At 46.6% G+C, this 21193-nt stretch overlaps 2 protein-coding genes across 2 annotated transcripts in view; one reads left to right on the forward strand and one right to left on the reverse strand.

Annotated features, from left to right (window-relative positions):
• Nucleotides 1-1010: 1010 nt before the first annotated feature.
• LOC133088710 (peflin-like) lies at nucleotides 1011-2482 on the reverse strand. Its single transcript, XM_061186755.1, has one exon. The coding sequence runs from the start codon at nucleotides 2476-2478 to the stop codon at nucleotides 1606-1608; it is 873 nt and encodes a 290-aa protein (XP_061042738.1). The 5' UTR covers nucleotides 2479-2482; the 3' UTR covers nucleotides 1011-1605.
• A 4848-nt stretch (nucleotides 2483-7330) lies between these two features.
• The window catches only part of RHBDL2 (rhomboid like 2), a 56077-nt gene continuing 42214 nt past the window's right edge, over nucleotides 7331-21193 (forward strand). Inside the window, exon 1 of the mRNA XM_061186756.1 lies at nucleotides 7331-7489. The gene's annotated coding sequence lies outside the window, so the exon portion shown is untranslated. The remainder of the gene's footprint in view (nucleotides 7490-21193) is intronic.

A 21193-nucleotide genomic window follows, 5' to 3' on the forward strand; every position in this document is an offset into this window, starting at 1 on the left:
CGGTGCGCGGGCCTCTCACTGTCGCGGTCTCTCCCGTTGCGGAGCACAGGCTCCAGACGCGCAGGCTCAGTAGTTGTGGTGCACAGGCTTAGTTGCTCCGTGGCATGTGGGATCTTCCCAGACCAGGGCTCGAACCCGTGTCCCCTGCATTGGCAGGCAGATTCCTAACCACTGTGCCACCAGGGAAGCCCCTCCTTTATCATATTTTTTAACAAACTGGTAAATATAAGTGTTTCCCTGAGTTCTGTGATCCACTCTAGCAAATTAATCAAACCCTAGTAGGAGAACGTGGGAACCTCCAATTTGTAACCAAGTGGATAGAAGTTGTGGGTAAAAATGTAAAATGGATGGCTAGTGGGAAGCTGCTGCATAGCACAGGGAGATCAGCTCGAAGCTTAGTGACGACCTAGAGGGGTGGGATAGGGAGAGTGGGAGGGAGGCTCAAGAGGGAGGGGATACGGGGATATATGTATACATATAGCTGATTCACTTTGTTGTACAGCAGAAACTAACACAACAATGTAAAGCAACTATCCAATAAATATATTAAAAAAAAAAAGAAGTTGTGGGTAACCTGGGGACCCACTACTTGGGACTGGCTGACATCTGAAGTGGGGATAGTCTCGTGGGACTGAGCCCTTCACCTGTGGGATCTGACACTCTCTTCAGGGAGAGAGTGTCAGAACTGAGTTAAATTGTAGGACACCCAGCTGGTGTCACAGAAAATTGCTTGGTGGTCACACATGTGATGACCGGAAGTGTCAGAAGTGAAGTGTTCTTTTTTTTTTTTGGTGGAAAATGTGGAACTCCAGAGTTTTATTCTTGTACTGAAGCTTACAGTTGCACCAAACTTTTGGCCCCAAATGAAAACACACACACACACACACACACACACACACACACACACACAAAAGCATTGGCAGTGGGAGGTAGCAACTTGTCCCCTGGGGACTGAAGCCAAGCAGAGGATGACAGGCAAGTATGAGGGGTCCAAGTTGCAGAGGGGTAGCCTGGCCAAAGATGCCCAGAGAGCAGACTGCCCAAGCTCCTTGAGCAGGCAGCTAGAAGTCAACACACACAGACTTGTGGCGGGTGGAATCCAAGCCACTGGTCCCATAGGCAAATCTCTCACCCTGGTCAGATTCCAGTTTGGAGAAACTGGGTTCATCTGACAAGACAGCATGGGTGAGGGAACGCAGGTGCTAATGGTAAGAGGCTGATGAGCACTTACCACTGGCGTCAGGGCACAGAAGGAAAAGCTAGAGGCTGGAGTCAGCTGAATGGACACTAACCCCATTGCAATGACCAGCATCTCTTGCACCCGGCGCAAGGCTGTGCCATTTAAATACTCAGGGATGTAAAAGGACATTCAATTTCCAGTCCTCTCCTAGGTCAGGCCCCTACCTGTGTGGCCTCAGCCCAGGTCTCCACTACTTGGTGGCTATGACGCAGACTCCCAGCCCTCTTTGGGAACAATGCTGAATCAGGAAAGGGAGAATTCTTTTTCTAGGAAGGGCAGGAAATGAAGAGAGGCCCACATGCTTCTCCCACCCTAGGAGCCAGGAAAAGTCCCTTGGTGCACTCCCCACTTTACAGATGGGCTGGTCATAGCATCTGAGAAGCTGTCATGGTGACGAAGTCCTCGAAGCTGAGCCAAATGTTGCCCTGCACAGCTGTGTCCCTCTCCCGGAAGGCCTCGGTCAGCACCTGCAGCTGGGTGCACACCTGGATGAAGCGATCTAGCTGCATGGCAGGACTGGCGGAGTGCGGGCAGTAGCGGGAGACCAGGAGCTGGGTGAACTGGGGGCTCAGATTGTAGCCCATCTGGGAGAGAGCTTGCTGCAGCTCTGTGTAGCTAATGGAGCCCGAGCGGTCCCGGTCATACTGCTGGAAGAGGTTCTTCCACTGCTGGATGAACTTCCACAGGGCTGAGAAACCAGAGACATCAATGCGGCCTGACTTGGTCTTGTCAAACATGTTTATCATCATGAGGCATGTCTCGTCGTTGAACGGGGACCAGTTGGAGTTGACCAGGGCCTGCTTCAGCTCCTTGATGGAGATAGAGCCACTGTGATCGGAGTTCACTGACTGGAACCAGGAGTAAGCCTCGGGATCCACATTGGGAGGGGTGCCACCTGCAGGAGGTGGTCCCTGTCCATAAGGCCTGGGATGCTGGGCACCATAGGAATATGGAGGTGGTGGTCCATAGGGGCCCCCTGGGGCCGCGCCACCATATGGTCCTCCCGGAGTTCCAGAAGGGAGCCCCCCAGGGTTGGGGTGTGCATAGGGCCCTCCACCAGCTAGTGGTCCGTAAGGCCCACCAGGGGCAGGACCTCCTCCATATCCGCCAGCAGGGGGTACCCCGCTAGCATATTGCCCTCCAGCATGGGGGAGTCCGGGGTAGTAGCTACCCGGAGGGGCTCCGGGTGCTTGTCCTCCAGCTCCTGGGCAGCCCTGCCCGTAGGGGTAGCTGGCCATGGCGACTCTGTGAAGTGTTCTGTATGAGTAGAAGAGGAGACACACGGGGGGAAAGACTGGAATTTTCTCCATACACTGTGGCAAGCTCAGAGTTCCAAGAAAAGTTTACTTTACCCCGCATCTCCATACAAGGAGCTCTCCGCAGCTCCCAGGTTAACTTCTTTTAGTTACAGCTATAAGAAGAGAGAGAGTAGAGTCTCTCTTCCCCTATGGCCAATTTTTAGGAAAAGGAAACGAACTGGCCCAGCCTGAGTCAAATGTCCTCCTTCTGTGGTCCAGTCACTGAGACCAATGCTGGGCATGGATTACATATATGACAGCCAAAGTCTTGAGGGATGGTGTGGGGAGGAGCTGGGTGTGGTGAGCTGGAAAGATACTTGGCCCTTGTCTTCCTGTAGCACCCAAACCCGAATCAGTCCTACCACCCTACTATCTACCACCCTACTATGTTCTTTGCCAGAGCAGCTAATAGCTGTAGGAGGGGGGGAAAAAGCCACACAAACAATTGTAGAAATTTCAAATGCAAAATCTAAATGGGAAAAGATACTTTTTTTTTTTTTTTTTTTGGCTGTGAGGCTTGTGGGATCTTAGTTGCCCATTCAAGAATCGAACCCAGGCCCCTGAAGAGGAAGCACAGAGTCCTAACCACTGTACTGCAAGGGAATTCCCAGGGAAAAGATATTCTAAGTCTCATGATGTTGGTTGGGTGAGGAGGGATGGTGCTAGGTGTGGTGCTTTACAAAGAAGGCTGGTTCACTGACCCCAGAGGGCCATGATCTTTGTAAACAATGGAATGCTACTCAGCCATAAAAAAGAATGAAATAATGCCATTTGCAGCAACATGACCTACAGATTATCATACTCAGTGTAGTAAGTCAGAAAGAGAAAGACAGGACTTCCCTGGTGGCGCAGTGGTTAAGAATTCGCCTGCCAATGCAGGGGACACGGGTTCAAGCCCTGGTCCGGGATGATCCCACATGCCGTGGAGCAACTAAGCCCATGCACCACAACTACTGAGCCTGCGCTCTAGAGCCCACGAGCCACAACTACTGAGGCCGCGTGCCACAACTACTGAAGCCTGCGCACAGCAACAAAGACCCAACACAGCCAAAAATAAAAATAAAAATAAATAAATAAATTTATAAAAAAAAGAAAGAAAAAGACAAATACCATATGATATCACTTATATGTGGAATCTAAAATATGACACAAATGAACTTATTTACAAAACAGAAACAGACTCACAGACATAGCGAACAGACTTGCAGTTGCCAAGGGGAAGGGTGGTGGGGGAGGAATGGATTGGGAGTTTGGGATTAGCAGATGCAAAGTATTATATAAAGGATGGATAAACAACAAGGTCCTACTGTGTAGCACAGGGAACTATATTCAATATCCTGTGATAAACCATAATGGAAAAGAGTATGAAAAAGTATATATATATAACCGAATCAGTTTGCTGTACAACAGAAATTAACACAACATTGTAAGTCAACTATACTTCAATAAAATAAATTTTTTAAAAAGTGGGGGTATGACCCTGGCGCTCACCACAGTCCGAGGTCAGGCTCTGAATTTTTCAAGCTTAGAAACATGAGCTTGTCAATATTTCAGAACTGAAGTGATTTGTAGGTACTGATCCACGTGAATGAGATCATAAGCAACCAATGTACAAACCCTGAATGAGAATTTATTAATTTACAAAATGTATTTAAGGGTATATCAGCCCTCCCCAGATCTGTTTTTCAAATACCTTTTTGAACCCCAACTCAATGCCAAACCCTGTGCTGGGTGCTGAGGACACAGAGATAAATTAGATACAGGCTTTGCTCTCTGAGAGCTCCCTAACTTATGTGTGTGTTGGGTGTGGGCAGACACCTTTGCTCTCTGAAATCACACAGCTTGGGAAGCCAGATCACAATCAGGAAGCAGCTCGTTGAGGGTGAAAGAAGAACAAGGGAGGTTGGTTGGAGGGTTGGACTGCTCAGTGAGTGGTGTCTTCGGCAGCCTGGGTCCTGCTTTACTTGGTGGGGAGAACTGGGTACTGGAGTTGACCAGGCACAGCCACTGTCCCTGTGCAGTCCTGCGACCCAGCACTGCCACTGTTGGCCTCAGATGCTCTTTGCACTTTTATGGCTGCCCTCGGTCCTTTCAAGCAGGACCTTCTTTCTGTAGACAGTTCCCGTCTTATGGGAAAACTCCCTCCAGTCCTGGGAGCCTATGGTGTTGGTGGCATTCCCCATGAGTCTCGTCCATTTTGCAATGATCTTAATGTCATATCACACAGGACAGTATCTGCTTTCCCTGGTTTCTCACTCCCTGAGGGTCCCTCACTCTTGCCTCTTTGTTAATCTGTGTCATTCTGATTGGGTTCTCACCACCCCTCTGTGAGCCTCTACATTACTTTGGTCATGTTTCTCTCGTCCTAACCATTTTTTCAAACATTTGACAATTTCCTTCAATCTTTTTTTTTTTTTTAATTTAAAAAAAAATTATTTATTTATTTATTTATGGCTGTGTTAGGTCTTCGTTTCTGTGCAAGGGCTTTCTCTAGTTGCAGCAAGTGGGGGCCACTCTTCATCGCGGTGCGCGGGCCCCTCACTATCGCAGCCTCTCTTGTTGCGGAGCACAGGCTCCAGATGTGCAGGCTCAGTAGTTGTGGCTCACGGGCCTAGTTGCTCCACGGCATGTGGGATCTTCCCAGACCAGGGCTCGAACCCGTGTCCCCTGCATTGGCAGGCAGATTCTCAACCACTGCGCCACCAGGGAAGCCCTCCTTCAATCTTTGATTGAACCTCTTTCCCTCTAACTCCGAACAGGTGACTTTGCCACCTACTTTAGTTAGAAAATAGGGATGGGGTGCAACTCCCTTAAGCCCCTGACAAAAGGCTCTAGTGCTTTGGGGCATCTCCAAGTGCCACCCCTCCCCCCTTCAGCCTACTTGCTCTGTCCCTTCCAGTTCTCATCTGCTTTTATGGCCTTCCTGCTCAGTCCCTGTAGTGGACAGGATGCCTGGTGCTATAGACTGAATTGTGTTCCCTCTCCCTCCACTTCATGTGTTGAAGCCCTAAGCCCCCCTGTGATGGTGTTGGACTTGGAGCCTCTGGGGGGTAATTAGATTATGAGGGTGGAGCCCTCATGATGGGATTAGAGCCCTTCTAGGAAGAGACAACAGAGAGCTTGCTTCCTCTCTCTGCTTTCCACCATGTGAGGATATGGCGAGAAGGTGGCCATCTGCAAACGAGGAAGAGGGCTCTCTTGACACTGATCTGCCAGCACCTTGATCTTGGTCTTCTCAGCATCCAGAACTGTGAAAAATGAATGTTTGTTGTTTAAGCCACCCAGTCTATAGTATTTTGTTATAGCAGCTCGAACTGACTCAAACCCTTGGCTCTCACTACTGGCCTTTCCTCTTTCTTTCCCCTGCTCCATGCTCTGCGTGTCCCTTGGTGTTTCCCAGAGTCCTGTCCTAGATTTCCTTTTCTCCTTTCTCTGGTCTCTCTCCCTGAGTGATCTCACCCACTCCCAGGGCTTCAGTTGCTATTTCTGTGCAACTCCTAAATATCTTTTTCCCAGCTGTTTGCTTCCCCTCTGTGAGATACTAGAAAATACATATATTGGTCTCTGCCCCCGGTTCCTGGCACAGAACTCCTAAAACTGTTGTAATTTCCTAAGTGATAAGAGCGCTGCAAGCATCTTTTTGTTGTAATATTTGGTCTTTGACTCTGTCCCTGACACAGAGCTCTTAAAACCCTTGTAAACTCCTAAGTCCAGATAAGAGTACAAGGAGCATCTTTTGTTCGAACAAGGCCGCTCTGTGTGGGCTCCTGAATGGGAGCTGGTCACTAGGAAAACCCAGCCAGTATTAGAACATTGGAATTTTCAACCCGGCTCCCTCCACTCCTTTAGAGAGGATAGAGGGGCTGGAAATGGAGTTAATAATTGATCATGCTTACGTGAGGAAGCCTCCATAAAATCCCAATAGTAGGGGGTTCGGGGACCTTCCAGGTTGGTAAACACATCCACCTAGCGGTAGGGTGGTACATCCCAACTCCTGGGGGACAGAAACTCCTGTGCTTGGGACCCTCCCAGACCTCGCCCTATATATCTCAGGAAGGGAACACGAGAACCTCTGATCTGTAGCTAAATTGGACAGAAGTTGTGGGTAAGCTGGGGACCTACTTCTTGCAATTGGCTTCTGAAGTGGAGGGCAGTCTGAGCCCTTCACCTGTGGGATCTGACACTCTCTTCAGGTAGATCATGTCAGAACTGAGATAAATTGTAGGACACCCAGCTGCTGTTGCAGAATTGTTTGGTGTGGGGAAAACCCACACATCTGGTGTCAGAAGTGTTGTGTGGTAGTCCTATGTGAGTAACGGAGAAACACAGGAGGGAAGACTGTTTTTTTTTTTTTCCTTAGTCGCCCTCCCACCATCCATCCTCTCTACCCGGCTCTGCCTTGCTCCGTGTCTTGGGGCGCTGACCCCTGTGGATTGCATCAATAAGCTCTCTTGCCCTCCGGCTTCTTGTTGAGTTGAGCCAGTGAAAAGAATCAGGAAATAGGAAGGCGGGAAAAGAAAGAAGTCCTCCTGCTGATGTCTTTCCCCAGAGAGCTAAGAACGCCGGGCAGGAGACCCAGGAGGGTAGGACTTGGAAGAGGATTGGAGTTCAGGGCCTCGGCCAACGAGAAAGAGCAAAGGGGCGGTCACAGGCTCTCTGGCTCAGACCCAGGCAGGCGGAGCGAGAGGACTCATTCATCCAGGGCCAGCCCAGGGCTGAGACTGCCGAGCTGGCTGGACCGGCCCAGGCCGTCTCAGGGCTGGGAGCGGATTTCCTCGGGCTCCCTCCCCCGGGGGCTGGGCCGGAGGGAACCTGTGCGGAGGATTTTAGTTTGGGGAGGGACCTAGGAGTGCCTGGCAGGGCGGGAACTTCAGGGCAGCTGAGACAGTCCCTTGGCCTGGAACACGGGGAGCAGCCTGTCCTGCCTGGAACAGCCCTTGGCCTCCCCGAGGTAAGCTGCGTGAGCTGGTAGCTGGCGGACCGGGTCCCTCTGTCTGGCAGGTGGGGGGAGAGCCCGAGGCCCAGAGCGAACCGTGGGGTGGTCCCTTGGCAGCCTCCTTCCGCAGTAGCCTTCACGAGTGGCCGCATGGGATCCTGCCACTTTCATTTTAAAAGTTGGCAGCACGTTGGGCCAGGAGTCAGGGGGCTGGTTCTGACTCACCCCCCACCCCCATGGCCGGAGGACCAGGTAATGCCATTGCACCTCCCAGCGCTGATCAATCACTGGCCTTCTTTCTCTCCCTTCATCCCATTCTCCTCAGTGACTTGCCTCCCAGTTTTTTCCTCCCTCCAGCTGAGCCAGATGTCGTCCTCCTGTGCTGCCGGACCTCTGCCCTGGAGACCACAGCCAGGGGAGACATCTCTGGCTTCTTCCTGCACAGCAAGTCTCCAAGGTTATTTGTTTCCTCCTTCCTGGTACGGGTGTCTGAGGGATTCTGTTCACTCCTTCATCTGTTACTATTCATTCGTTTATTCATCGTTCTTTGAGCAAGTGGCTGGATCCTCTCTGGTGGGTAGGGCTGGGGTTGTGTAGGGGTGGGGTTAGTTTGGGGTGGGACGCACAATTTCCACTCTTCCTGGGAATAAGAAAACTGAAATTTATTTCACAAATGTGTAGTGATTATCTATAATCTGGTGGCCAGCGTGGCAGAGTGGAAACTCATTTTGGAGTCATAGACACACTTGGATTTATATCCCACCTCTTCCTGAGCCTCAGTTTCCGTATCTCTAAATAGTATTGTTATGAAGATGACATGAGACAATACATGTCAAGCACCAAGCCAAGCACCAAGCCGAGTGCCAGGCACACAGTGGGGCCTCAAGAAACATCTCTACTCTTTCCTTCTTCTTTGGCCCCCTTCCTGCCATGCCCCTCCCTAACTGCCACCTTCTCTATCTTGTAAAGATGTGTCAGACACCCGTGGCCTTGAAGGCACTTGGGCAGACCTGGAAACACTGAGCTGGGAGTGAAGAAGGAGGTGGTGAAGGGAGGGGCTGAATAGGGAAAGCGCCTCCTGCGGGTTTGAGGTAAGAACACCGACCAGGGCTGGAACCTCTAGTTGGAAGGAAAGGAAGGCTCTCCTGCTGTGTTTCTAAATTTGCATACTCACAGGAGCCAGAGATAGGAACTACCAGTTCCTAAAACCGACTCTGCCTGACCTCAAGTTACAGGCTTTTAAATGCATAATCTCATTTAATCATAGCCCTGTTACATTATTAACAGCCCCATTTTACAGATGAGGAAATGAAGATACAAACAAACAAAGGGATTTGCCTAAGGTCACATGGCTAATAAGTAGTGCATCCAGAATTCAAATCTAGCTCAGACTCTAGACTCCATGGGCTTTGTTTAACTCCTTGCTGTCCTTCAAGCTTCTGTGTACCAGAAAGAACAAAAGGGCATCAGCATTCCCCCAACTTCCTAGACACTGGCTTCTCACTTCCTGTACATCTCCTGCTCTGGGCTGCTTCATTCAAGTGGGAAAGAGCACACTCCTTCCCTGATTCGTTTATTAATTCACTCATTCATATTTCATTCATTTAGTCAAGTGCTCTGTTAGTCCCAAGAGGGCAGGGACCATGTCTGTGTTCACAGTTTATAACAAGCACCCTATATGTCCCTGATAGAGAAATGTTCAATGAATCCTTTGTGAGTAAATGAATTCAACAAACATTAATTGATGCATTCTGTGGGCTCCATAATAGGGATTCAAAGATGAAGAATCCCTATTAAGAATCTATCTTCAGGGCTTTCACAGCCTTGTGGAGGAGACAGTGATAATACAAAGAAGACAGCTGTACCTTAGACAGGAGCAGAGGTTGCTGAGGGGACTAAGATGGGCATTTAATTTTACCATGTCTGCTTTGTTCGCTACTGCATCCAGTGCCTAGCACCATGGCATGCACACAGTAGATGCTTAATAAGGCTTTGCAGAGGAGGTTTAGGACAGTCTTGAAGAGAGCGTTAGGCCTTTGCCAGAACAAATTAGAGAGAGAAGATATTCTAGCAGAGGGAGATGCTCCTGAAAAGGCCTAGTGGAGGGTGGGAGCTGGAATTGCATGGGGCTTAGTAAGGCTGAAACTAGTGGTTACCAGTGGGGAGAGGGGCGGGGGAGGGGGAGGGGGAGGGGGGAAGGGCAAGATAGGGGTAGGAGATTGAGAGGTTCAGGCTACTCTGTGAAAAATAAGCTGCAAAGATATATTGTATAGCACAGGGAATATAGCCAATATTTTATAATAACTTTAAATGGATATAATCTATAAAAATTTTGAACCACTATGTTATACCCCTGAAACTAACATAATATTGTAAGTCAACTATACCTCAATAAAAAATTAATTAATTAAAGGCAACAAGAAAAAAAATGAAGGTGGATTCTCTCATAGACAGAAAATTATTCTGGTTTGACTCATTGGCTTGACAGTGAGAACTGGTTTTGACAATTGGATTGTATGGTAGACATTTTCCATAAACTGAACAGGCTAAATCTGTAGCTCCAAGGCTTGGATGAAGATATATCTAAAGCGTGTCTCTAATAAAGACTATGCCAGAAAATTCTGTCTTGGAACCAATTTTAATTTGTGAGAAATAATTTTAGTCGTTGACTTAAAAATGTATGAGAGTAACATAGCTTGTCCAAAATTCTTATGGGGATTCATGAGCAAAAAACATGAAGACTACAGGTGTATGGCATAAATAGCATCACCAGCCAGGCACATCATGGTGGGGATCCTGATCAGGTGAGGTGAAGTGGCTTGCCTGGAGGTAAGCAGGGGGCAGAACCGGAGCAAGAACCAGGGTTTTCTGAGTGCGGTAATTGTAGTGCTCTTTCTATGACCCCAAACTTCCTCCTTCGTTCCTTCTTCCATTTACTTGATGGTTTATTCAGCAAACACTTAGTAAGCACCTTTAGATGGAGTAAAAAAAAGAAACATTTCCTACCTTCCTGGAGCTTACAGACAACAAATAAACAAACCAGATATTTTTAGATAGTGGTAAGTACTAGAAGTGAGTTAGCAGGGGGATATGATAGCGAATGTGGGGTGGGCGGAGGTTGGCCTGCCACTTCAGAGAGGCCCGAAAAGGAGCTAGCCTTGAGGCAGGAGAGAGCTTGGTGTGTGCCTGAGACAGGAAGACGCCCAGTGGCTGCAGCACAGAGATGTTGGGGGAGTGGTAGAAGGCTACAAAGAAGGCAGGAGCTAGGTCACGCAGCATTTATCAGCCATAGTAAGGATCCTGTATTTATCTTGAAGACAATGGGACACCGCTGAAGGATTTTTAAGCAGAGAGTTGATGTACTCTGATTTATGGTTTGGTTTTGTTTTGGAAGGGGGGCAGGAGCGGAAGCAGAGATGGAGACTAAATGGGAGGCTCTGGCAGGTGAGACACCTGCAGTCTACTCTGCTGAGGGGTATGAAGATGAACAGTGTTATTGGGAAGGCAGAATGGTCTGGGATGTCATGTCGTCTTCTAGTTCTCCTGAGGAGTGCTGGTAGCTATTGCTGTATAACAAATCACCATGAAACGTAGTAGCTTCCAACAACAACCATTTGATTTTGTCATGATTCTGCGGGTCTGGAATTTGAGTTCAGCTGAGCAGTTCTGCTGCATGTGGTGTCAGCTGGGGTCATTCCCTTGGCTGTATTCTGTTGGTGGCTGAGCTGGGCTGGAAGGTCCAAGAAGACTTCACTCATAGGTCTGGCACCTTGGTGCTCTTCTATGTGATCTCTCTTTCCGTGTGAGTAGCTTGGGCTTCCTCATGGCATGGTGGCCTCAGTGTAGGTTGACCTTCTTGTATGGTGTCAGTCTTCAAAGGGGGAGCATTCTAAGAAGAACAGAAGTGGGACTGCAGATCTCTTCAGGCCTGGCCTTGGGAGGTACCCAGCACTACTTCTGCTGCGCATTATCAGTCAAAACCAGTCACAGGACTGGCCCAGATTCAAAGTGGGGAAACAAACCCACCTTTTAGTGGAGGAATGGCAAGTAATATACTCCGTCTCTAATCTGCCACACTGGGCTTCTGGAAACTGAATAACCACAACTACCCTGATGATGTTGACCCGCTTTTAAATCTAAACCACAGTTTAGTAGTCTCGCCCTCTCACCTGCGGTTTTGCTTTCCCCTGGTTTCACTTACCTGAGGTAACCTTGGTTTGAAAATATTAAATGGAAAATTCCAGAAATGAACAATTCATAAGTTTTAAATTGTGCATTGTTCTGAATAGCTTGATGAAATCTCAAGCTGTCCTGCTCCATCTGGCCCGGGACGTGAATCATCTCTTTGTCCAGTGTATCCTGCCCGTTCACCTAGTAGCAGTCTTGGTTATCAGTTGAGGTATCGCAGCACTTATGCTGAAGTCACCCTTATTTTACTTAGTAATGGCCCCAAAGCACAAGAGTAGTAATGCTGGCAATTTGGATCTGCCACAGAGAAGCCATGAAGTGCTTCCTTTAAGTGAAAAGGTGAAAGTTCTCGACTTAATAAGGAAAGAAAAATGGGGACTTCCTTGGCAGTCCAGTGGTTAGGACTCTGTGCTTCCATTGCAGGGGCACGAGTTCAATCCCTGGTAGGGGAGCTAAGGTCCCACAAGCTGTGTGGAGTGGCCAAAAAAGTAAATAAGGAAAGAAAAAAAATCGTATGCTGAGGTTGCTAAGATCTATGGTAAAAATGAATCTTCTGTCTGCGAAATTGTGAAGAAGGAAAAAGAACTTGGTGCTAGTTTTGCTGTCTCACCTCAAACTGCAAAAGTTACAGCCACAGAGCGTGATAAGTGCTTAATTAAGGTGGAAAAGGCATTAAATTTGTACAATAAGGTATTTGGAGAGAGACTGCATTCACATAAATTTATTACAGTATATTGTTTTAATTATTCTATTTTATTATTAGTTATTATTGTTAATGTCTAATTTATAAATTAAACTTTATCATAGGTATGTACCTATAGGAAAAAAAACATTGTATGTCTAGGATTTGGTGCTATCCACAGTTTCAGGCATCCACTGAGGGACTTGGAATGTATCTCTGTGGATAAGGGGGGACTACTGTATACTGTGTTGGAACAATTTATAGTCTTTATTCCCCACTGGATAGGGAGGGCCTGGGGAACAGGAAGTGGTTTTGTTTTTGTTTTTTTCTTTGTGTTTCCAGAGCCTAACATATACAAGGCATTCAGGGTATGTTGTCCAATGAAGTCACACATCACATAAGAATTCATTGGTTATCAAACCATAGTGTATATGAGAATCCCCTGGGAAGCTGTTAAAGAGACAGGCAGATTCCTGGGCAAGACCCCAGCCCAGAATCCAAATCTCTAGGGCAGGGGGTTTGAGTCTTGGCTGCACATTAAAAAATCCCAGTGCCCAGGCCCTAGCTCCAGAGGCCCTAATTCCACTGATCGGGGTGAGCTCAGACATCAACACTGTTTTACAGTCTCCTCAGACAATTCTGATGTGTATCCAGGGTTAAGAACTACTGCCCTAGGATTAGAACCAGCCATCTTCACCTGACTTCTCCAGATGATTCTGAGGTAGGTGGTGACCAGCTGTCCTTGGTGTGCCCAGGACTATCCTGATTTTAGCACCCTAAGTCCCATATCCCAAGAAATCCCTAGTCCTGTGCAGATCAGCACAGTTGGTCATTATCAATGGACTGTTATTTAAGAAACATTGTAGATGAGGCAGTGAAAGCTTTTTTGAAAAATACCTGGAAATATCTAATGAAAGCAATGATTCTGCCTCCTTACTTAAGGGAGTGAAATAGTATCATAATGTTATCAAACAGAGCCAACTCCTTGAATTAAGGAGGATTGTTGCAGAGCGCCGTGCTCTGGTGGGCTAGGTCATTAACCTAGTTAAATAGTGTGTCTGTCTTTGGGAATTCTTCCAGACTCTATTCCTTAGTGTACATGAGGCAGCTCTGAAAGCCTGACCACAATCAATAAGGATGATGTGTTGAGGATAGCATGAGATACAAGATGAAGTTTTTGTCTCTACACCAGTACGTATTATTATTACTATTATTCGTATTATAATAGAGTACACAAATATATGTAATATCTTAAATAGCTCTGTGGGGTGGCAGTGGGGTATAGTAGAGCAGCTCAGGATCTAGCCTCAGAAGAATGGGATTTTGCTCTGGCTTTGCTGTGACTAGGTGTGCAATCATGGGTGCCTCTTTTTGCCTTAGTCGTTCATCTGTAAAATGGGAATAAAAATGGTGTCTTCTTCACAAGGCAGCTGGGAGGCTTCATCAAAATAACATAAGTGGGACTTCCCTGGCGGTCCAGTGGTTAAGACTTCACTTTCCAATGCAGGGGGTACGGGTTCGATCCCTGGTCGGGGAGCTAGGATCCCACATGCCTCGTGGCCAAAAAACCAAAACATAAAACAGAAGCAATATTGTAACAAATTCGATAAAGACTTTAAAAATGGTGCACATCAAAAAGAAAAATCTTAAAAAACAAACAAACAAACAAGTGATGGGAATTCCCTGGTAGTCCAGTGGTTAGGACTCAGCACTTTCACTGCCGTAGGCCCAAGTTCGATCCCTGGTTGGGGAACTAAGATCCTGCAAGCTGCATGGCATGGCCGAAAATTAAAAAAACAAACAAAAACAAAAAACAAACAAACCAACAAACAAGTCCCCACAAGTGAAAGTGGTTCTGTGGATTGGGAAGGGGAGGTATCGTGATTGTCTTTGAATGGGAGAGACACAAAGAAGTTATTCCACTGAGAGGTCTTGTACGTGACCAAGGTCCTGGTGCCCCCACCCGCGGAACCGCAGCCACAGCTGTGGGATTCCCTACCTTAGCTGCCCTCACAATTGAGGGCAAGTGTGCTTTGCTTCAGAAGGAAAACTTTTGGAAAAGGCGGTTTGCAAAGGCATTTTTTTCTTTTTTTGTTTTAAAATCCTTTGCCTATTTGTTTCAGGTGTATCCTCAGAGATGTAGCAAAAAGAAAACAACCACAACCACAAACCCATAAATTTGAAAAGCTGGTTCTTAATTTCTGGAGCTAAAAAAGCACTCTTTCAGGCTATAACCACAGAGTGATTGCTGCAGGCCTCTGGGATGGGGCATAATAATGGTTTGCAGTGTGATGAAGGAGGCTGTTAGTTTCTGTGGCCCCGAGGCCAATGTGGCTTCTCCAATTACCAGGTTGCCTAGCAACACCACCAAAAGTCTCCCCATTAGGCCCAGCTGGGCAGCAATTGGGTACACCCAGCCTAGTCTGTCGCCCAGCCTCCTGGGCACCCTGGCCACATCAAGGCTGGACTCGGCCTCTGCAAGGGCGTCCCTGGTACCAATGAGTGGGTGGGCCAGCTGTTTAAAAAAAACACAATTCAGATGTTTGAAACCTACTTGTTTGAATGCAGCTGGGAAACAGCACAAGTGAATGATCGAAAGCCTCTTCTGCCAAAGAGGAGTTGTCCTAAGATTGGTGCCCTTGGCAGCGCTCTCCTGAGTGAGGTGAAGAAGGGAAGGTGAGCCTGACTTAGTCCTCAGGTTCTCAGAGAATCAAATCCTTTTCCTTTCCTGGATGCCTGTCTCCATCTTGATTCCCTGTGGCAGTAATGGGAGTGGTGGGGATTCCCAGCCCTGCCTGCCAGTTCTTCTGTAGCTCCCATCTGGGAACTCTCAGGGTCTAGTCTGGGCCTGTTTGGGGAGCTGGAAGAAGAAGAGGGAGGTTAGGGAAGAGGGAAGGATGGGATGAAAATAATCAGAATAAATATGCACACTTCTTGAACACTTGTTACCTAGAGATCACAGGGCAGAGCAACACACGGGGTCTTTGGAGACAGACACCTTCAAAGACTCCTGTCCTAGCCTTCTCCTCACTAGCTGTATGACCTTGAGCAAGTTACTCTGGAAGCCTGAGTTTCCTTATCCATAAAATGGGGATGTTGTAAGCTTACAAGGTTGTTGTAAGCAGCAATGAAGAGAGTGCTCGTAAAGTGTTTAGCACAGAACCTGGCACACAGTAGGTGCTCACTATTATGGCAACTCTTTCATTTGATTCTTACAATAATTCTGTAGGATATTGAGCGAAGTAGAACTCAGGTCTTCACAGTGCCAAGCACAAGGACTGGTGCTTCTCAAAGACAGGTGACAGTCCCTTTTGTAACCCCTACGGCATGGTGGCTCTGCAGGTCTCCTCTGACAGCTCAGTGATGGCAGAATGATGATGGAGGGGGGAGGGCGTGTGCAGAGGAAAAGTGTGAGGGGAGGTGCTTTTCAATATAAAGTAACACAAAACTCTTAGTTAATGTGGTGTACATGGAATTCCTCTCTCCTTCCCTTCTTCGTCCCAGTATTCTTTTAAATAAACTTCATATTTTGGAACAATTTTAGATTTACATAAAAGTTGCAGAGAGTTTGTTTGCCTTTTACTCAGATACAAGTATTTTCTGAACACCTGTGCACCAGGAACTTTCTGGGCATGAGGAATACAGCAATAAAACTGTTGTCTGCCTTCCGTTGGAAGATCACAGAGATTGTGAGATGGAGTGGACCTTGGAGAGCCTTGTCTGTGGTTCTCAAAGGTGCTGAGGCCTCCACTTCACTGGTATAAGTGTCAGAAATTTACTAAATCTATTAAATTAGTTTCTTCAGGACTGGGGCCCAGGAATCTGTATAAAAGCAAATGTTGAAAAACAAATGCCTGAGGGGATTCTAAGGCATAGCCAGTGTGGGGAACTGCTGGTCTAGTCCCCAGTGTTCCCTGTGCAGGTGAGAGGACTGCGGCTAAGAGCTGGGAAGGGACTTGCTCCAGGTCACACAGCCCGGAAGTGGCAGAGTGAGACCGAAAAACAGATCCCCTAGTTCTGTGCTGTCCTTACACTGTGTCTCCCAGACACAGAACAAGAAATGAGTTTAGCTTGCAACAGGAAGACCCCAGATAGAGTTTAGAAGAGTTTCTTGGCTATTCAGGTGTAGTAGTTAGGTTCTTGGTTGCAAGGGATTCTGATTCTGATTCTGGCTGATTACACCAGTAAATGAATTTTACTGAATGCCCATTGGGTAGTAAAATTTAAAAAATCTATTTCGCTCATCGTACTCACACTTCTGGCACCAAATGTGTGGGTTTTCCACACCATGCAATTCTGACACTGGCTACCCCACAGATTAAGGGCTCAGTCCCACAAGACTGCTCCCTACTTCAGATGCCAACTGCAAGCCTGGGCTTCCGGTGCTTCTGACCAAATGGCTATAAATTCGGGGTTTCTGTGACCTCCCCTCCTCTTGTGTTCTATAATTTGCCAGAATAGCTCACAGAACTCAGGAGAGGGCATTACCTACTATTATCAGTTTAATATAAAGATTACAACGCAGGAGCAGCCAAATGGAAGAGGTGCATAGGGCAAGGGGAAGGGATGCAAAGCTTCCGCACCCTCTCTGGGTGCATCACCCTCCCAGCACCTTGATCTGTTCTCCAACCTGGAAGCTCTCCAAACCCATTTGTTTAGGATTTTTATGGAGGTTCCATCACATAGGGATGATTGATTAAATTATTGACCACTGGTCATTAAACTCAATCTCGAGCCCTTTTCCCCATCCCACAGGTGGGGACTGAAAGTTCCAACCCTCTAATCACATGGTTGTTTCCTCTGGCAACCAGGTCCCACCCTCTAAGAATCACTTCATTAGCATAAACTCAAGTACAGTTGAAAAAAACTTACTATGAATAACAAAAGATACTCCTCTCACCCCTATCACTCAGGAAATTCCAAGGGTTTTAGGAGATCAGTGCCTGGAACTGGGGATGAAGACCGAATATGTATTTCTTAGTATATCACAATATCATGGTAGATCACAAAATCACTGGAAGGAAGCAAAGTTTGGGAAATAAGCAGAAACACACGGACACCAGGCACCTACAAGTACATCAAAATCACAGAGCCAGGTAGGCAAAGACAGCCCCCTTGTCGCTGCTGCATGCTCGTTGCTTCAGCCTGCATCAAAGACACAGCTGGCATTGGATTCTGGGTGCCACACTGACTTCAATGGCAAGGCTGGATGGACACCAGACACTGCTGCCACCACTTTAAAGTGCACTGCTGTAAGAATCTTCCCCATCCCCAGCTCCAGTCCCCAAAATTCTAAGCAAATGCAGCTGATTGTTCAAGCCTAGGTCACATACCTGAGCTCTAGCTGCCTAAGGACCTGGAAAAGTGAGTACTGAGCATTTTTAGCTTTTGTACTGGGAAGTGGTCCCTGCTGCCCACCCAGATTCATGAGATGAGGAATTCGCCGAGAAAACTGACAAATGACCATTACATGTGTTATCAAAAGAATACAGTGGAAGTGTTATAGAACCAAACCTGGTTGACTCGCCTACACGCTAAAGTCAATCTACTGACACCAGGTTTTGGTGAAGGAAAGTGCAGTGTTTACTGCAGGGCACCAAGCAAGGAGTCCAGGGCAGCAAGTGCTCACAACACCTGAATTCCCCGATGAGTTTCAGCAAAGCAGTTTTTAAAGGCAAGGTGAGGGAGGGGTGACCCAAGGTATGTGATCAGCCGGTGCACAATTCTCTGATGGTGAGGTAACAGGGTGGTATCACAGGAGTTAACATTATCAATCCTTAGGCTCCAGTAGGCCTGGGGACTATGTGGTCACGATCATCAGGTAGTTAACGTCTTCCATTTGGTGGGTGTTTTAGCATCTGCAAAACAACTCAGGAAATGTGCATCAGATACTATTATCCAGGTACTTCAGAGAGGAGCTAAAGCAGAGGATATGAGGGAGAGGTCTGTCCCGGGAAGACCCCATAGGGTCCTGCTCGGTTATGGAAGTCATTGACTTAAAATTTTCTGGCTATAATTTATAACAATTTTGGGAGACACTATGTGGTATTGAAACTGCTAGGTGGCATTTCGGGGGGCTCTGAGGACCTCCAGTCCTTTATGTCTCAGTGCATTAAGAATTCAGCGAGAGGCAAAGTGATAGATAAGAAGTGATTTATTAGAATAGGACGCTTGTGATGCTTACAATCGGGTGGGTGAGAAGGTGCCGTGCCGGAAGAACTTAGTGAGCTACAGTTTTATAATCAAAGGAAAAGGGGGGAGGGGGAAAAGACCACCTTCCTCATTCTTGAGTAGACGTCACGCTTCCATCATCAGCTCCTCCTCTATGTTGGGGCGGGGAGTTTTCTTGTCCCTACGTGGTCAAGCCGGGACTGTCATGGCACTATGGAAAAATTATTTCAGGTCTCAGTACAATGAGGGTCTTTCACTTTGAAATGTCACCTTTCCATAAATTATTGTTTTTTTTATGTGTGCAGAGAGCATGTCCTAAGGGTCGTTAACTTACTGAGCTCACTGGACAGGATGTGGGTCTCATGCCACCATTGTGTTATTGTTTTGGGGCATGTCTCATGCTTCTGTAGCATGGTTTTGCTGCTAAGCAAGCCTGCTTGGTTTTATGGTTAAGCAAACCTGCTTTCTTGAGTGATCATTAACTTACAGGGGTCTCCCATAATTTTTTCTTTACTTACAATCCTCTGGTGGAAATAACTAATTAGCTACTTTGTCCCTTTACTCTGTCCATATCAGTATGTAGTGAATGAGGTCACCTAAAAGGTCTTTGGAAAAATCCCTTTTCAATGTCGAGTCTCCTGGGTAAATCTTTTTTTTTGGCCACACTATGTGGCATGCGGGATCTTAGTTCCCCCACCAGGGACCGAACCCACGCCCCCTGTGGTGGAAGCGCAGAGTCTTAACCACTGGACTGCCAGGGGAGTCCTAAATCTTCTTATGGAAATCTCTTTTTCTACAGATTTTTTTTTTTTTAAGGGCAGATGATTGTTCTGGATAAATGAGCGCAGCCTGCTCTTTCCAATCCTTGGCCAACACACTGGCTCCATGACTTGTAACACGAGCAGTGCTTATACCAGGTAAGGTCAGGAAGTAGGAAAGTTCTTTCCACTTTTCCTCTTCTTAGGAATAATTGCTAACTTGAAGGGAAGGTCTTTGGTTCTTGAACGTCTCCATTTTTAACCAGAAGGCTATGAGTCTTTTCTACTCTTCCAACATTCTTTTTAACAATCTATCCCCAGTTGTTCCCTAAGGGTAGGATGAGAACATTTCACGGCAGTGCCACCCACATTTGATCTGAATGTGTGTGTGTGTGTGCGTGTGTATTTCAACAAAGAGTTGGCAGCCACTTGCTGCAGATAAGAGGTAGGAGGTGAGGCATAATATCAAGTCAACATTAAAGAAAGCTCAAGAAACCTGCATGATCTTTGCTTAATGAGTAAGAAAGCACAGTCAGTGTAGTAAACAATTTCACTCAATGAGTAACACTGTGATGAGAGTGACCAAGTAAATAATTTGATAGCTGTGAATGTTTTTATATCTCTGTGAGACTATAATGTGTTGTAATCATTGCTGGCTTGTTTTGAGGCTCTTGTGCTGTCAAACTGAGCCTCTGAAAATTCTGGTAATCTAGAAAATTCAGATATTCTATCCCAACTATGACCTATAGAACCCATGGAGTATACAGGCCACACCTACACAATTAATGACATGATCTTAGATTAGACTTGCTTTGTGAGGCCCTAGAGAGGGAAACCTTTTACCCAGGAGCAGAAGGGCTGGTGAGCAGATTTCAGCACAGTGTAAGGATGAACTACCTAAGAAGTAGAACTATCAGAAAATACAACCCGATTAAAGGACATTCAGGTTCTTTGTAATTTTTCACTACTGTGAATAGTTCTGCACTGGACATCTTTGAAAGATAGCCTTGAGTACTCGCTCAAATACATTTGTAGCATAGATTTCTAGAAGTAGAAAGGTTCTGTTGAAAGGTATATGCGTTTCATATTTTATAGATACTGCCCAATTGCCTTGTGAAAAGGCTGCATCAATTTACACCTCATAAACTGCACCCATTTCCACACAGCCTTGTAAGTATGAATCAGTCTTTTTCATTGTTGCCAGTCTGGTCAGTAATGTTTCCAATGTGGTGAATTGTGCTCAGAAACTCAGGTGTGGATGCAGAAGATAAACAGGAATGGCAGGGATGGGGAATGTCAGACTAGAAGCAGCGCCTGTGAACATCAAGCGCTAGATGCTGGAGATGAGATGAACCAGAGAGAGGCCTCTGTCCTCAAGGAACAGGCACGCAGACAGGTACGGAAGTCAGAGCGTGACAGTGTCTGACCGAGAAGAGAGGTCAAATCAAAATGCCACCATCACTACCAACATGTTCATCTATTTCTGGAATCCACAGTAGGTAGGTCTAGATGTCAGATCCCTTTACTGCACGTGCCAAGGAAGAAAGCAGACACACAGTGAGTCTTAGCTAAACTGAATGGGTCATATACCTTTGCAGCACAGGAAACATATTTCACTAAAATATCTAAAATGATGGGCTTGAAGTCGTAACATTTCTGGAAATTTTGAAATCTGGAAAAAAGAGAAAAATTGCGGGGAAATGTAATCCTTGTTTTTCTAGCTCCTTTTATAGAGATAAAGTTGTGTTATTCACAATGTGGAACTTTCCTCATGAAATGATCATGTATGATATTTAAATTTACAATAGGGCTTATTAACACAATGTTAATCACTCCTAATTGAACTTATTTTTTAAAATGCCTTAATATTTGTGTTTAAGAGCTGCTGATCTTAAATCCATACTCGTTTTGCCATTTATG

Source organism: Eubalaena glacialis, chromosome 3, assembly GCF_028564815.1.
Source record: "Eubalaena glacialis isolate mEubGla1 chromosome 3, mEubGla1.1.hap2.+ XY, whole genome shotgun sequence".
Lineage (NCBI taxonomy): Eukaryota > Metazoa > Chordata > Mammalia > Artiodactyla > Balaenidae > Eubalaena > Eubalaena glacialis.

Bases quoted from the DNA above. Each gene is read 5' to 3' on its own strand.
- LOC133088710 (XM_061186755.1), bottom strand. From the start codon at position 2,478: ATGGCCAGCTACCCCTACGGGCAGGGCTGCCCAGGAGCTGGAGGACAA.